Source organism: Eumetopias jubatus, unplaced genomic scaffold (genome assembly GCF_037043125.1).
Source record: "Eumetopias jubatus isolate StellerSeaLion01/CBP00866 unplaced genomic scaffold, mEumJub1_p1.0 scaffold_2, whole genome shotgun sequence".
Classification (NCBI taxonomy): domain Eukaryota; kingdom Metazoa; phylum Chordata; class Mammalia; order Carnivora; family Otariidae; genus Eumetopias; species Eumetopias jubatus.
In genome coordinates, this window is record NW_028274808.1 from 112,773,422 (window position 1) to 112,790,170 (window position 16,749).

General features: G+C 44.7%; 1 protein-coding gene across 2 annotated transcripts; it reads left to right on the forward strand.

The window, feature by feature from the left end:
* Positions 1-2,801: 2,801 nt before the first annotated feature.
* On the forward strand, positions 2,802-15,410 carry CASP6 (caspase 6). Of its 2 annotated transcripts, none has more exons than XM_028121297.2 (7): positions 2,802-2,876; positions 8,458-8,500; positions 9,035-9,181; positions 9,603-9,679; positions 11,400-11,575; positions 14,106-14,265; positions 14,877-15,410. In XM_028121297.2, exons 1-7 carry the CDS (start codon positions 2,837-2,839, stop codon positions 15,113-15,115), a joined length of 882 nt encoding a protein of 293 aa, XP_027977098.1. In that variant the 5' UTR covers positions 2,802-2,836; the 3' UTR covers positions 15,116-15,410. The 2 variants fall into 2 exon arrangements, with proteins under 2 accessions (XP_027977098.1, XP_027977099.1); XM_028121298.2 differs by having other exon boundaries at positions 2,831-2,876; positions 9,055-9,181.
* The last annotated feature ends 1,339 nt before the right edge of the window (positions 15,411-16,749 follow it).

Genomic DNA, 16,749 nt, shown 5'->3' on the forward strand with positions numbered 1-16,749 from the left:
GTAAGAACAACTATTTAGTAGACTGACTTCAGTAACTTTGGGGTAGAATGAAACCTATTAGGTAAGATTCTTCCACATATATTTCATTGCATTGCTCAAATTCACAGATACTACTTGCACTATTCATTTGGGTCTTGTATAATGACTTGTTATAATAATTGAAGTAGCCCCTTTAGTTTGCTGTTTTTCCTCACGGCTTAACCTTACAAAACCAGCCATCTGCTCAAATCATAAAAGCAAGAATGAGTTAGTGTAACCAGTATACAAAAAATAACTAATAGTTACTAATAAAAATAACTAAAACTGGATCAGTAGTATCCTCTTGGCATATAAGCCATAGTGATGTTAGGGTTTTTTGCCTCAGGCTTATAGGTTTCCAAAACATCCTTTCAAGTCCCCTTGCTGACAACTTTACAAACCTTTTTCGCTTTCAACTTGTAAGTGTAGGAGTCAGGATAATAGAAATCTAACATTTCTGTGATTTATATAGGGAACACCAGAAGGTTTAGTGGGGTAAACTGAGAAAAAAATGACCAAAATTTGAGGATCATCCCTGATTTTTATTCCATATGTTTCATTTCTAGGATAGGTGACAGCTAAGACCTTCAGTTTCAGTAAGTTCTATGAAAGGACATTTCAAGCCATCTGTCAAGTAACTTTCAGTCTTTAGGGTATCAATTATTTTAATAAGATGGATTTGCTTTAGATTTTTTTTTCTTCTTTGCGAAGGTAGGATTGGTAGGATTCTAATTAGTCTATGTCAGTGCACATGAGTGTGCAGTTGAATCACTGGATTCTGGCATAAAAACACCTACTGGGCCCCACCCTTAGCTCCTCATTCAGGAGATCTGATTCTATAGGTCCCAGAAGTTTGCATTTCTAGTAAGTTCCTAGATGATGTTGATACTGTTGGCTTAGGGACCACAGTTTGAAAACTGGTCTAGGTAGTCTTCAGTAGCTAAAAATAATGTACTGAAAGCTTACTGTGGGCCAGGTACTATTCTAGAAGTTTGACAGTTACTGTCTCCAAATTTCAGTAAGCTTGGTCCCCATTTTACAGAGAAGAAATTGAAGCTGGGGGAGATTGAGTTGCATTACTTGCACAATGTTTCACAGCTAAGAAAATGGAGCCAGGGTGAGAATCTAGGCAGCCTGTTTTCCAGTCCTAGGCACTTACCCATTTTGTTGGGATAGCTATTGCTTTAAAATGCTAAAATCACTCATTTATAATTCTGAAATAAGTATCTCAAAATGCTTTGTACTTACGTCTTAAGATAGACAAAATCTTACTTTAAAATATAACCACATACATATGCTATAAAAATAAAATTTTCTGAGATAAGATACTTGGGGGGGGTAACAAATTCCTTTCATCTGCTCCTTTCAGGTAAGTGGGTCAGCTGTTCCACACCTATAAAGGGAGTGTTTTCAGGACTCAAGCAGAGGAGACCCTGAAAATTAGGCAAAAGGACAGGAAATTCTGGTGGTCAGATAACACGTTCAAACTGGATAAAGTCCAAAGTGCAAATGCTGAAATCCTGGATCTCATTCAATGGATAAATATTTACTGAGCACCTCCTACATGCTAAGCAACTGTGCCAGGTAATGGGGAAACCAAAAGAAGGCCAATCCTTTCAATGAGCTAAAGATGGTGGTAACAGAAGCCAGGCACTGTTTTAAGTAGTCATTTCACTTTATCGTTACAAAACCATATAAGGCAGAGAATGTTATTTCCCATCTTAACTACAGAATAAGTTACTAAAATAGATTTCTGAAATACGCATACAGCGAAATGAACAGTAGTAAATGGCATGGGATGAGGAAAATCCTGATTTCATATTCTTGTTAATGACCGCGCACACGTGGGAAAAGTTACCACGTTAAATTTTATTTTTCTCTCCCCAATAGGGTAATATTTAGACGGATTTCTTATACTTATTTTAATGTATTAGAAATGATGCCTTAACACATTTTTCTCAGTCTGAAGATGGTTACTTTTTAAATGACAAGGCCCAGAGAAGTTAGAAAAGATGAAGCCACCTTTTCATCCGAACTTGAGTTGTTCCTTGAAGCAAATTTACACAATAGCCAACCACCCCGTAAGGCGGAGCTCGGTTAAATGCAGCCTTGAGCTCCCCGCCGCGCCCAATTAGCGCACTGTTCGGGCATTTTATGAGTGAGGACAACAGGCTCTGGCTCTACAAATCTTCACCTGTACACTCCTAAGCTCGGGATCCGAATTTCTGCATGATTGCTTCCCTGAATTAACTTTACCTATGAAAGCCAGACTTAAATCCTAGGCCTGCCTCCAGTTTTACTTTGCCCCAAATTCCCCAAAGAGAATTTAAGAGAAATCATTACAGGTCCAATAAAGTAACCGTCACTGGGGAAGGACTGCCCGTGACACAGGAAAACACTACACCCTTCACCTTGGAGGCGGTCGGGAAGCGCGAGCCCTGGAGGCGGGGCCGGCGAGCACTTGGCTCCGCACAGGTGCTCTGAAACAGCCCGCCGTGTCTCCTCGGGGTGGCAACCGGCATAACCCGAGGGCCGGGCTCGTCTCCGGGCGCCAGGCGGACGAGACCGCGTCCCTCGGCCCTCCCCGGGCGCTCTGGGCCCTGCGAGCTCCGGAGTGAGGGGCAGGAGCCTGAACTCGGCGGGCAGGAGGCACCGAACCGAGGCGCAGCTCCCACCCACTCCCAGGACGGCCTGCGGCTGGCCGCGGGCCGTGGACGGCGCGGGGGCGGAGGCGGCGGAGGAAGGGGCGGGGGCTTGCGGGCTCCGGGCTGCAGGAAGGGGAGGCCGCCTGGGCGTCGGCGCTGCGCGAGGGGACGCGATGAGCTCCGGGCCGCAGCTCCGCGAGGCTCCCCCTGCAGGTAGGCCGAGGGGGCGAGGTGGGGGGCGCGCGGCGACGGAGAGCTTCCCAAGGGCGGCGCGGGGCGCGCGGGCGGGAGTCGAGACGCGGGCTCTCTCTCTGCTGAACGGCCCCAAAGAGTTGCGGGTCTTGGAGGGAAGCGCTCAAGTCCGGTGGGGGCAGCTTGTCAGCTTTTTGGTCTAGAAAACCAGCCCAGAGCTTCGCCGCCGCTCGGTGCGGCCCCGGGTAGCGGCGCCCGGCGCTGGGGCGTGCCCCGGCCGCCTTTGTCCTCAGGGCGGTTGGTTATCCCCTTGCAGACGTCGGGCCATTAAACCTTGGAAGGCTGGCCAGGCCGGGGCTGGCGCCCCCCCCCCCCCCCCGCACCTGGTCCTTTGGAACTTTCGGAGGGTGGATTTGGTTTTGTTTTCTACTCGTGAGTTAAAAGTAAAAAGAAGTGGTTGCATGCATCATGGAAGCATAACCAGCCCGCAGGAGCGCCCGACAGGGGCCCCTGGTTATGCCCCTACTTGGGGACAAAAACCAGGCCTTGGCGGGCTGGGTAGCCCCAGTGTCTCTCCCACATCCACGACTGTTTGTGGATTTGAGTTGAAGCCACATCTTTCTCTACAAAATAATCAACGTCTAAACGTACGTTTAGAACTTTCTTCCCTGTCACTTACTAATTATATCACTGATAGCTTTAGAAACTTGGAGCCTGGCCATAGTAAAAAAAAAAAAAAAAGAAAGAAAGAAAGAAAAGAAAGAAAGAAAAGGTTGAAACTAGCGGTTGATGCAGAATACCTTATTTCAGAGCTTTTTGTTTCTTGCTCCATGAAACCAGGCTTGCCCCTGAGGCAAGTTGTAGGAAGTCACCTTGGCCGTTCAGGGAGTGGCCTTGCCCTGGACGGACTGGGCAGGGTCCGGTGGCCACTCCCATTTTGGATTCCGTGGTGACGGGTGGGCAGCAGGGGCAGGGCTCCAGGATGCCCACCACTAGTCAGGGCACTTGCCCCTCTATTCTCTTTATCTCATTGCTTTCCTTCTCCTACCTGCGTCCTTCTTTTTCTCCACCCCACCCCCTTTTTAGTGTGTTCTAGGCCCGACATAGCTTACTCAATATAGGATTATTAAACAGATTTTTGATAAGGGAATATAGGTGGGTTTTCATAGGTACTGCAGTGAATGAAGACGATGACCGTGGTTAATGGAGAAGGTTGGAGAAATGAACACTTAGTTTAGGAAGGGAGCTGGCCTCTCTGGTAGGAGGGGTTTAACTTGGTGACCAGAGTGCAGAGATTTGGAGTTTCCAGGCGGACCTGGCTTTGAATCCCAGCTCCACTGCAGTGCCGTTGGACAAGCCTGGAGTACTCTGTCTCTGCCTCATGGGCTGTGGAGCTGAGATTGAGAAAGTCTGGAGTGTCAGTCCCTCAACAAATGTGCGCTGGCAGGATTATCTGGAGGCATTATCAAATTAAGGAGAGGAGAAAAAAGAAGTGATTAGTTTTGTAAAAATTAAACTGGTTCGAGGAGCAAAGAGATGGTAGGTGCATCATGGTGAAAAGGAAAATTGCCTAAATCAGAGAGACAAGGAAAAGTGAAAAGAGGTCAACAGACAAGTTTAATGACAGAACCATTTTTGAGAAATAGATTGCAGATGCATAGGAATTTACAAATCTGTTATTTACAAGGTATCTCCCTTGAAATTTACTTTTCCCATGAAGACAGAACCCTTTACCCTTGTAGGCAGTTAATTTGGATTTCTGCCATGTAATGATGATACGTGTTAAGTGTGCCCTTCCTGAAAGTTTGTCTGCTGGGGACATACAGTCTATAGAGTGACCACAGCGGAGTCACGGTGTATTATGTAGATGGAACCTGGGTCAAATATATCAACTCCAGTACAGTTTTGGAACTTAGGTTCTAACAGCTGTGTCCATCGCTTTCTGTTCTGATTGAACAGACTGCTAGAATAGAACCTGGCCATTGACTAGCTCCTGCGGGAGGCAGGGTGCACGCTAATATCAGAGTGGGCTTTGAGATGGCAAGGGTCCGAACTAAAGTTCTCAGAGCCCAGTTTCTTTCCGCATCCATGGTGTTAACAGTAACAACAAAACACTCTTTAAAAATCCCTCAGAGATTGCCATATCTGTTAACTTTGAATGTTATTTTAGGTTATCTGGAGCTACCTGAAACTAGCTATCTTTCCTATATCCAGAGGTCACGTCTAAGCTGAGGGCAGGGTTTGAGACCATCCAGATGCACAGCTGAAATTACACCTGGCCAGGAGGAAGGGTGCAATTCCTTCCTTAGACTATAAAAAATGAGTATTTTTCTTTTGCATGGATGTTATTTATTTACATATCTGTGTCCCATATGAGCCTGAGAGAAACTCAAGGACATTTCTCATGTATATAAAAAATGAATTTTAAAGACCCCCCTGATCAAGTGTCCATCTCCCAATGCTTTCACCCTTGATGACTTGAGTTAGTTTGGTGACCGGCCATTTGGCACAGCTTCCATCCGCTACACTTGATGTCTTCAGCTCACTAACCGATGTGGAGCAAAAGCCAGAAGAGGTGAGCTCCTGGGTCTGCTACTTTGTGCGCCATGTTAGAGATCAGTGCTTTCTTAATTGGGCAGGTTTTGGGGGAATGAATGAGGGGACTGTCCTTCACACGGGGATTGAATGTGTTTAGTTTGAGATGTTCTATTTCTTTATCATTATAACTGGTTTAAAGATAAAGAGGTGAGGTTATTAAAAGGAGGTGGATCCTGGACCACTTTTGAAAATGGAAGGAGAGAAAATTCCTCTGCCTTAGTAGAGCAGTGTGGGGAGTAGAAAGTAATCCCAGTATTTGGGGTGTGCGGTAGGAAGTATTCAGGATAGAGCAGTGTGGGGAGGGAGAGGAAGTTTCCTGGGTAGAACTGTGTGAAGGAGGAGGTCTCCCCAGAAGAATGGTGTATGCAGTGAGGAAGTATCCCGGGTGAAGCAATGTCTGGTAGAAAGTGTCCTAGTAGGTGTGTGCCAGGGAAGTATCCCAAGTAGTGCACTGTCTTACAAGGCAGATTCCCTGTAGAGCAACGTGGGGAGTAGGATCTCTGGGAGAGCAGTGTGTGGAGTACGGGCTATTCCAAGTAGAATGATGTGTGGAGCAAAAAGTATCCCAGTAAAGCAGGGAGTTCAGAGGGCAGTATCCCCGAGTAGAGGGAGTCTGAGTAGGAAGTACTCCCCAGTAGAGCAGTGTACGGAGCACAGGGTACCCCGACAGGGGCTTGCGGAGCGGGAAGTACGCCCGCAGCGGCACGTAGACTAGGAAGTGCATTTGGCAGAGCAGGGAGTGAAGTAGGCAGTCTCCCGGGGGAGCCCTGGCGTGTGTGCAGGAAGGAAGGGCGCCCGCAGGGAGGAAGTGTGCGGGGCGGCGGGTGCGGCAATGGCTGGTGGGAAGTGTCCCGTCGCCCCGCAGAGAGGCGAGCGCGAAGGAAACTGCCCTTGGGTAGAGCACAGTCTTGGCAGGAAGCGTTTCCCGTCGCACACAGTGTGGAGGAGAAGTATCCCAGGTAGAGCAGAATGTGGAGACGGGGTCCCGGGGAGCACGAAGAGTGTGCCATCCCCTGCAGAGCAGCTGTGGTGTAGAAGTTTCTGTGTAAAGCAGTTTGTGGAGTAGGAAAAGTAGGGTGTAGCCTCAGGTGGGCAGCTTGTGGAATAGAAGTATCCCCGGTAGGAAAGTGCGTAGAGAAGGAAGTGTCCTTCACAGAGCAGGGCCTGGAGTGGGCAGTATTCTGGGTAGAGTAGGTCATGGAGTAGGAAGAGTAGAACATACTCCTCGTAGAGCAGCAGGTGTCCCGGGTCGATCGATGTGTGAATGGTAAGCCTTTCAGTAAAACAGCGCATGAGGTACGAGGTAACCTTGGTAGAGCGGCGTGTGGGTGACCGCGGATCACCCATAGAGCCGGGTGTGGGGGCGGAGGGGTCCTCCAGAGAGCGGCTGGCTTTAGGGGGTATACAGGGAGAGCAGTGCGTGGGGCAGGAAGGAAACCTGGGAGAGGGAGGATGCTTTAGGGAGGCTGCTCTTGACTCCACAGGTTTGGTATAAAAATCACCTTGTGAAAAATGCAGATTTTCCCTCGCCGGGGATTCTGATTCTGTAAATCTGGGTTGGGATCCAGGAATGGACATTTTATCACCCAGGCCAGGAACTGATGCAGAAATCGATGAGAAAAACTGAGTTGGGGTCTCCTGGACAGCAGAGGGCCTTTGTGGAGTCCTGGCTCGATGTGGATGCTGTGTGGATTCCAGGAGGAATAGGCCGAAAGTGACGGTGAAGGGCACGGAGTTGAATTCCATCCTCTCCCTCCCAGGGCAGATTGCTGTCGGTGAGGGGGTGTGAGGCTAGAAGAGTCGGGTGTCGGGGAGAGAAGGGACCCTCCTGGTTACAAGGTGATGGGTGGGAGGGTCTGTCGTGCTTCCTTCGGTGACTTCAAGGGAGAGGAGCTTCTTGCTATGCTGTTAATAATGTTAATAACTATCCCTTCCCTTCCCTCCCCTCTGGGCTGTTACGTTTATGAGGTTAAAAACAGAGTCATAGGTGTCTGGGCCTTTATTGTAGAAGATGCTGGACTGTGCTGTCCAGTACAGAAGCCACTGTCCACGTGTGGTTATTGAATTGAATTAAAAATGGAGTTCCTTAGCCGCACAAGCCCCATTTCAGGTGCTCAGCAGCCACCCGCGGCCGTGGCTAGTATATAGGACAGCACAGGTGCAGAAGGGTCCAGTGAAGGGTGGCCCAGAGGGTGGGGAAGTCTGATCATGGGTTGGGAACAGAGGGTCCCCATCATGGGATGGGTTGTAAGTGCAGATGTGTCATTTGGGAGATCTAAAATTTAAGCCTTTGCCCTTGGCCCTTCCCTGCTCCAAACTTCAACTTCTTCCAGGTCATAGGGTAATCCAGTATTATCCACACACTGTGTGTCAGTTTTCCTGTGTTTTTAATTCCTTCTCAGTTACAAGGAATATCTGTAAAAACAGTTTCTGCAGAACAGTTCCATATTGCATTTGTGTTGGTCCATAATCACAGAACTGTGTTACTGTAGGTATATTTTGCAATGAATGCATTTGCATAATATTTTCTCCATTTCTCTTGATAATGCTTTTTCCTATTTTTTCAAATAAGACTTCAGGGTGAGAAAGAATTGAGCTGTTAATTTATAGTTCACTTATTTTTAAGCAGTTTCCCTTCCTTTTTCTCGTTCTCATATACTTTTTTTTAAGATTTTATTTATTTGACAGAGACGCAGCGAGAGAGGGAACACAAGCAGGGGGAGTGGGAGAGGGAGAAGAAGCAGGCTTCCCACTGAGCAGGGAGCCCGATGCGGGGCTCGATGCGGGGCTCGATGCGGGGCTCGATGCGGGGCTCGATCCCAGGACCCCGGGACCATGACCTGAGCCGAAGGCAGACGCTCAACCACTGAGCCACCCAGGCGCCCCCATATACTCTGAGTTTTAAACCAAGCAAAACTTGAAGGGCTTAGAGTGCGGGAGGCCTGCTGTGTTTTACTGCAAGTCAAAAAGTAAATTAACAAAATTCAACTTTTTTTAAAAATAGGTGAGGAACAAAACATGACAGAAACGGACGCCTTCCATAAAAGGTAAAAATGTGCACTTTCCTAATGAAGGCCTCTTCCTTTGCCGATCATGATCAGTCTACAAGAAGCAAGAAGGGCACCAGGGAGCGAGTAGAGCTGAGAAGCGCACGTGTTAGCATTGGGACAGGGGGCTCGTCGACCTGCGCACTGGTTGCTGCCCTTGGTCGTTTCCGGACCTAACAGTGCTGTTCAGAATATCTAGTAACTGGTGTGGTGCAGGCCCTGGAGCCAGAGCTGGGGCCTGGGCAGGCTGTTGTCCCTGGTTCCTGGATCCTGGAGAAAAGACGCCCCTGGAAGGACTGGGGGTCGGGGTGCTCAGGATGGCTGCCGTTTACCAGTCAGTACAGAAATATTTCGGGGTTTTCTTTAGCACTACGGCCGTGAGGCTTTCCCAGCACACAGCAGAAGCGTGTCAGCCTGGTAGATGAGGCGCAAACAGCAGACCTTTGTCTACCTTCCACAATGATCTTGGGCTTGGAGGAGCTCATTGTTCAATAGGACTTAAAGTGATTGTTGTTTAAAACTTTTCATTAACAGTGAAATATTTGATCCGGCAGAAAAGTACAAAATGGACCACAAGAGGAGAGGGATTGCTTTAATCTTCAATCACGAGAGGTTCTTCTGGCATTTGACGTTGCCAGAAAGGCGGGGCACCAGCGCAGACAGAGACAATCTTAGACGCAGGTACTAGTTTTATCTACATGTCAGGAGAACAGGATATTTAAGTGATACTTCTCAAAACTTGTCCCTGCTGAGGAAATAACAGAGCAAGAGTATCTGAGGCTATGCCTCACTTGGGCACAGGGTCCCTTGAGAACTTGCCTGAATTTTCTTCCTAACCCTCTTCCGTTAAATATTAACAGGCTCTGCATCGTTACATGTGTATTTGCATAGCAGATGGCAACGTTCTAACTTGAATCAGTTATGAGTAAAACCTTTCCCACTGTGGGTGATCAAGGAAAACCATCATTGTCATCTTTCATTTTTTCTTTCCCCCTAAAGGTCAATTTATAGGTCATAAAAACCTGTATAGACGTACTCCTAGTAAATATGGGTATGTGACAACTTTGAGTAGCTCCTAAGCTAATATCCAGTTTATCACCAGGTTTTCAGAACTAGGATTTGAAGTGAAATGCTTTAATGATCTTAAAGCAGAAGAACTACTGCTCAAAATTCATGAGGGTAAGTAGTTTCCTGTTTATCTTCTGAGGGGATTGAGCATCCTATCTATAAAAGCATCCAAATAATTAACTGTGTTGTAAAAAAGTCTTAGCAACTAATTTAGCGTGGGTTACAGGTTTGGTTGTGCCTCTCTGCTTGGATGTTACCCACCAGATTCAGAGACTCTTGCAAAGTATTATGCCTCCAGTTTTTATTTAGCATATACCACTCATTACAATCTGTTATTCTAGAAATGAATGAAATGACCTTCTCATTTGGGAATTAAAAGTCTAAAATGCAAATACTACAAATGCTGGGCAGTCATGTTTTAATTCTATGAAATATTTAATTCGTGGTCATAAATTATATACAAAGATCAGTAGAAGCTGTTTTTATATGTTAAGATTTTTATCTTGGAATAATTTTTTACTGGTTTCAAAATATTAAAAAATATTAATTGTGGATTTACAAATATTGTCTCTGAGTTTCTACATCACTGTGCAGTAGGTAATCTAACTTACGTTTATCATAATTACTGCGTGCCATCGGTTTTCAAGTCATTTGCAATGGACTATTATATTTATGTATTTAAACTGCAGAGCTTTTTAAAATTTGAGGGGTAACTGAAAAATATCAGTTTCAGGTACAACAACGATTCAGTATTTGTATACATTGTAAAATGTTCACCAGTGTCCTCACCGTCTGTCACCTTACAAAATTACAAAAAAAAAATTGTGATGAGCATTTTAAAAATTTAGCCACTTTCAAATATATAATATAGTATTATTATAGGTGCTATGCTGTATATTAATATCCCCAGGACTTATTTTATAATTGTAAGTCTGTACCTTTTGATCCACTTTACCTTACCTACCAGCAACCACCAATCTGTTCTCTATCTGCAGGTTTGGTTTTTTTAGATTCCACATATAAGTGAGATCATATGGTGTTTGTCTTTCTTGGATGCCCTTAAAATCCATCCATGTTGTTGCAAAGGCCAAGATTTCCTTTTTTATGGCTGAATAATAATCTAGTGTGTGTGTGTTTTATATCCCATTTTCTTCCTTCCTTCATTCACTGATGGACACAGGTTCTTTGCACATCGTGGCCATTGTGCTTCAGTGAACATGGGGGATGCAGGTGTCTCCAAATTAGCGTTTCCGTTTTCGTCATTAAATACCAGAAGTGGAATTGCTGGATCATACATGGTAGCTCTATTTTTAATTTTTTGAGGAACCTCCGTACCAGACTTCTTTAACCTGTAAATCATTTTAACTGGCTGCTTAGCAGGTTTTCTGCTTTGCTTGTGGTCAGTGCTGCAGCTGTAGAGCGAAGCCGGCATGCTCACTGGAGGTGCAGCAGCCCCCAGGAGCCCCTCAGCAGCAGCCCCCCCAGAGTAGTTGCGGGGGCTTTCCAGATGGCCCTCAGAAGCTCTCTGCTCAATGACACTTTTATTGCCACAATCATCCCATTATGTTTCCCATGTCACTGTAGGAAAGCTAATGAAATTTGTTCCAACTCTTTGAACTTTTAATAGGTTTTTAAAAATCAGATACAGTATGGTATAAATTATTCTGTTTGATTAAAGACTAGGTTGTTTCATTACATTTTACATTTATTGTAATAAATTTTCCTCCTCCATCATTGTAACTTTATTCTCATATTAATAAACTGAATTTTTACATGTACATAATAAACATCTTATCTTCATTTCTCTGTGAACTTTTGGTGGCCTTTATAGCGTCAACCGCTAGCCACACAGATGCCGATTGCTTTTTATGTGTTTTCCTGAGTCATGGCGAAGGCAATCACATTTACGCATATGATGCCAAAATTGAAATTCAGACACTGACTGGCTTGTTCAAAGGAGACAAATGTCAGAGCCTAGTTGGAAAACCCAAGATATTTATCATTCAGGTAAGACTGATTATATTACAATCTTAATTGTAAAGTCCATGGTTTTGCACACGTGATTATAAAGAACTAAAGCCAATTTTGAAAGTAACTCTCCAATAATTGGAAAGGCCTTTTGGCTTCCCAGCCAGTCAGAGTTGCAATTAATAGTAATTCCTATTAGTAATTCCTTCTTAACAAGGAATAAATAATAAAGGTTATCAGTTTACTAATAGATTGACATTTGAAAGGACTTAAAATACCCAGTGTGCCACACTCCGGCTGGGCCCAGCATCAGGTGCAGCTACCAGAGGAAGGGTCTCTGTTGGAAGAGACCGTGCAGGGAGGCCAGTGGGTACCTTTTCCCCTCAGCCAAACTGGCAGTAGGGGTAAAAATATGTTTGGCCCTGAAAGAGCACATCTGGCACATCAGTAAGGAATCAGAACAATGTTCTAGTGCAGCAGTTCTGTATTTCCATGAACAGCATGGGGGTATGGCCACATTCCACCTGCCATAAAGCCTTGAGAGGAGGGAGCAGGGGGTCTCTACGAAGTTAAGGATGATCCATCGTTTCTTGCTGGGACAACTGCCTTGGAGTATCCATCACATACGGTGGAGTTACAGGTCTAGAACTTAGGCAGCCTGGGTTGGAGAAATACATTTGAGAATGATGAGGAGATGAATGGTAATGGCAGCCACGGGAGTAGATGAATTTACAAGTATCAAGTATGGCTTGAAAGACGAGGGCAAAGCAGAACTGAGGGACAGCGTGCACAGAGGAAAGATACTGAGGAGGGCGGCCCAGCGAATAGGGGAAAAATCAGGGAAAATAATGACATGACTGCTTCATGAAAAGAGCAGCCAGCCCTGTCAGAGACAACAGAAATAACTAGCGAGCTACTACGCAGGGATAGTCACAAAGGAGGAAAATGTTTTGCCCAGTTATTTCTCTGTGCCTCCAAGTCTTCATCTGTGAAAGGGGATAAAAGAGCACTGCCTCATGGGGTGGCTGTGAGGATGAACGACCTAACAAATGAACACACTTGGAACAGTGCCTAGCACACGCAAGCCCTCCGTAGAGGCTAGCTCTCAGCTGACTGCAACTGAGTTGGCAGGTGAGAGCATCAGATTCTAGGTGTTTTACAGGAGACAAAGGAAGACAGTGGAAAGTAAGCTCTGAAAAGAAGCCTAATATAAGATTAAAATCTCCCTGTAAAAATGGAATATTAGGGATCTTTAACTGAAATCACTCACGACTTTTTTCTTTCAAAGCTTGTAAGTCTTGGCAGCACTTTCTGCCCTGATCCTGTCTCCGTGCTTTATTTATTTATTTATTTTTAAGATTTATTTATTTATTTTAAGAGAGTGAGAATGAGAGAGTACATGAGAGCGGGGAGGGTTAGAGGGAGAAGCAGGCCCCCCGCCGAGGAGGGAGCCTGATGCGGGACTCGATCCCGGGACTCCAGGATCATGACCTGAGCCGAAGGCAGTCGTTTAACGGACTGAGCCACCCAGGCGCCCCTGTCTCCGTGCTTTAATAGAACCACCTTTTGCACAATAAATAAGTAGATAGCTTATAACTCTTTAAGCATTTCAGAATGAGGGTTGCATTTAAAATACCACCACCAAATCTTATTAGGTCATCGTATTAAGTGCACTAGGTCCGCCAGAACAAAGTACACAGCCTGGGTGGCTTAAACAACAGAAACTCGTTTTCTTACAGTGCTGGAGGTGAGAAGTCTGATATCAAGGTATCAGGTCTCCTTGGCTTGGACGTGGCTGTGTTGTCCCTGTGCCTTCACACGGTCTTTGCTCTGTGCATGTCTGTGTCCTCATCTGAGACACCAGTGATAGTAGATTAAAATCACAATAGACCTCCTTTTACCTCAGTTACCTTCTTAAAGGCCATTATCTCCAAGTACAGTCACATTTGAGATACTGAGGGTTAGGACTCCTACATATAAATGGGAGAGGGTGACAAAAATCAGCCCGTAATAGTCATTTAAGAGTAGAAATTATGTCAGCCCTTGTGTGAGTCCGGATTAGCGGGTAAGAATTTTGAGACTTCCCTCTAAAGCACGAGCAAAAAGAAAGGCCACAGTGAAAGATGTCTCCATGGGTTAGGTGGTGTCCTTTTGACAGTTTTTGGCAGCAGCTGGGCAAGCACGACCCACTCGGGGCATGGATTCCCTGGTTCACTAGTAACACTAGGCAAAGACCATAGCTTTTAAATAAGAGGTGCATCTTGGTGCTATGGCGTGGTTATTAATCCAGAAGAAACTTTAAAACCACAGAGGCTTTCTCCTCCATAGCATACGTTTCAATCAACACAATTTGGTGTACAGCTGAGGATGCCAGGTTTTTTTTTTGAAAACATTAATTAAAGGTAGGCAAAAGCGGTCAGCTTCATTTGCTCCGAAACTGGACATGGTTTCCGAAGTACCTATAAAGTGGCTTGGGTTGCTGCGAAATGACACATTCACAGTAAACACGAAGCACTGGGAAGAGGAGAGTAGGTAAGACAGGAAAGTGGGTTTCCTCCTCGTCTCCTAGGCGTGTCGGGGAGACCAGCACGACGTGCCCGTCATTCCTTTGGACGTAGTGGATCATCGGACGGACCAGCCGGAGGCCAACATCACCGAGGTGGATGCGGCCTCGGTGCACACACTGCCTGCCGGAGCCGACTTCCTCATGTGTTACTCTGTTGCAGAAGGTGGGTGGGTGTTTAATACAAACAGAACTGGCTTCCCTGACTTGACTGTACGTTTCACCTGAGATTAAGACTGGTGTTTCTGTCAGATACCGCGATTTGATCCTGAAGTTCAGTCTTAGAGTTCTCTGATCACATGGCACAGGGTGATCTCTGAAGTGTAGAGTGACTTAGAGAAAAATCATTCCTGAGAACCGTGTTAGGTTACAAGTTATACTGAATATGAGCTGCCTGTTACCAGTTGATTGTGACAGTGTCATGATAACATTCCTGGAAAGCTTTGTTGAAAATACTTCGACTACCATGTTCCTTGCTCGTGCAGCAAACTATGTTTTTCTTTCCAATCTTGTGTCAGAATCACTGCCTGGTTCCTGTGGTCTTGGGCATTTTTAGGAAATGGAGGAAACTACATAGAATTAACCCCATTTTTATAAAACTATATAAATGAATCCCTTTTCCCATAGGAGACTAGTCAACCGAGAAAACTTCTGAAACCGTCAGGGGCACATCTTAAGAATTCAAGAATTTTTGAGCACTTATATTTCTGTAATGGTGCATTATAAACTCAAAGTAACTGAAAGCCAAAAAACCCTGCCCTTTTCCTTCCTTTTTAGGTTATTATTCTCATCGGGAAACTGTGAATGGCTCATGGTACATTCAAGATTTGTGTGAGATGCTGGGAAAATTCGGCTCCTCCTTAGAGTTCACAGAACTCCTCACCCTGGTGAACAGGAAAGTTTCTCAGCGCCGAGTGAACTTCTGCAAAGACCCAAATGCAATTGGAAAGAAGCAGGTTCCCTGCTTTGCCTCAATGCTAACTAAAAAGCTGCATTTTTTCCCAAAATCTAAATGATAGGAACTATTTTGTTTTATGTATCTATATTCAAAACAGATTTTCTATCTTTTTATATCAGTAAATATCACTAGGTTGAAATTTATGATACAGCAATTTAAAATGTCTTAAAAGGTTTAACGAGAACTTTAAAAAATAGTTCATATTGGTATTAGACATGGTGAAAGGGTTTAATATATGTGAAATGAAATCCTCAGGGAATTACTATAAAAATCCATAAGCATTTGTAATACTTGATTTTTACAGTAAATCACAAAGTTACTCAAAATACCTTGCTGATTTAACTTGTATTTTGTTAGGGTTTTTTATAAAAGTTTTATAATGTTTTTAAAGGTTTTTGAAACCCAAGAATTAGTTGTTTTCCCTTAATAAAATATTTGAAATTCATTTTAATTTTTCTAATTCACATTCATTTGTATAATTCAGAGTAGATTTGTTTTACTTGGTCATACAAGTTGATCTACATATGGATTTCCACTTTTTAAAAAAAGATTTTATTAGAGAGAAATCATGAGTGGGGATGGAGGGGCCACATGAGAGAGAAGCCGACTCCCTGCTGAGCAGAGAGCCCGATGCAGGGCTCCATCCCAGGACCCTGAGGCCATGGCTTGAGCCAAAGGCAGACGCTAACTGACTGAGCCACCCAGGTGGCCCTGGATTATCACTTTTTATACAGGACTTCAACTCTCACATTAAAAAAAAAAAAAAAAGGCTTTTTGGAAAGATATACCATGATCATGGATTAGAGGAATTAGTATTATTAAGATGTCCATACTTCCTAAACGATCAACAGATTCAGTATCATCCCTATGTAAATACCAATGGCATTTTTCACAGAACTAGAGGAATCCTAAAATTTGTATGGAACCACACAAGACTCCAAATAGCCAAAACCATCTTGAGAAGAACAAAGCTGGATGTATCACACTCCCTGATTCCAAACTATAATACAAAGCAATAATAATCAACAATATGCTACTGGCACAAAAACAGATTAATGAAACAAAATAGGGAACCCACAATCAAATAATCTTTGACAAAGATGGCAAGAACAAAGGGGGAGAAGACAGTCTCTTAAAGGGGCACCTGGGTGGCTCAGTCGGTTAAGTGTCTGATTCTTGGTTTCAGGTCAGCTCATAACCTCAGGGTCAGGGGATCGAGCCCCAGTCAGGCTCTGTGCTTAGAGTGGAGTCTGCTTCAGATTCTCTCTCCCTCCCTCTCAGTCTCCCTCTCTCTTTCCCAAATAAATAAATAAATAAAATCTTAAAGTCTCTTCAATAAATGGTGCTGGGAAAACTAGACCACTTCTTACACCATATGTAAAAATAAAATCAAGGGTGCCTGGGTGGCCCAGTCGGTGAAGTGCCTGCCTTTGGCTCAGGTCATGATTCCAGGGTCCTGCGATCAAGCCCCGCATCGGGCTCCCTGCTTAGTGGGGAACCTGCTTCTCCCTCTCCCTCTGCCTGCCGCTCCCCCTGCTTGTGCTCTCTCTCGCAAATAAATAAATAAAATCTTTTAAAAATAAAATCAAAGTGGACTGAAGACTTGAATGTGAGAACTGAAACCATAAAACTAGAAGAAAATATAGGGTAGTTAGCTCTCATCACTGGTCTGAGTACCCGCCCTCGGGCAAG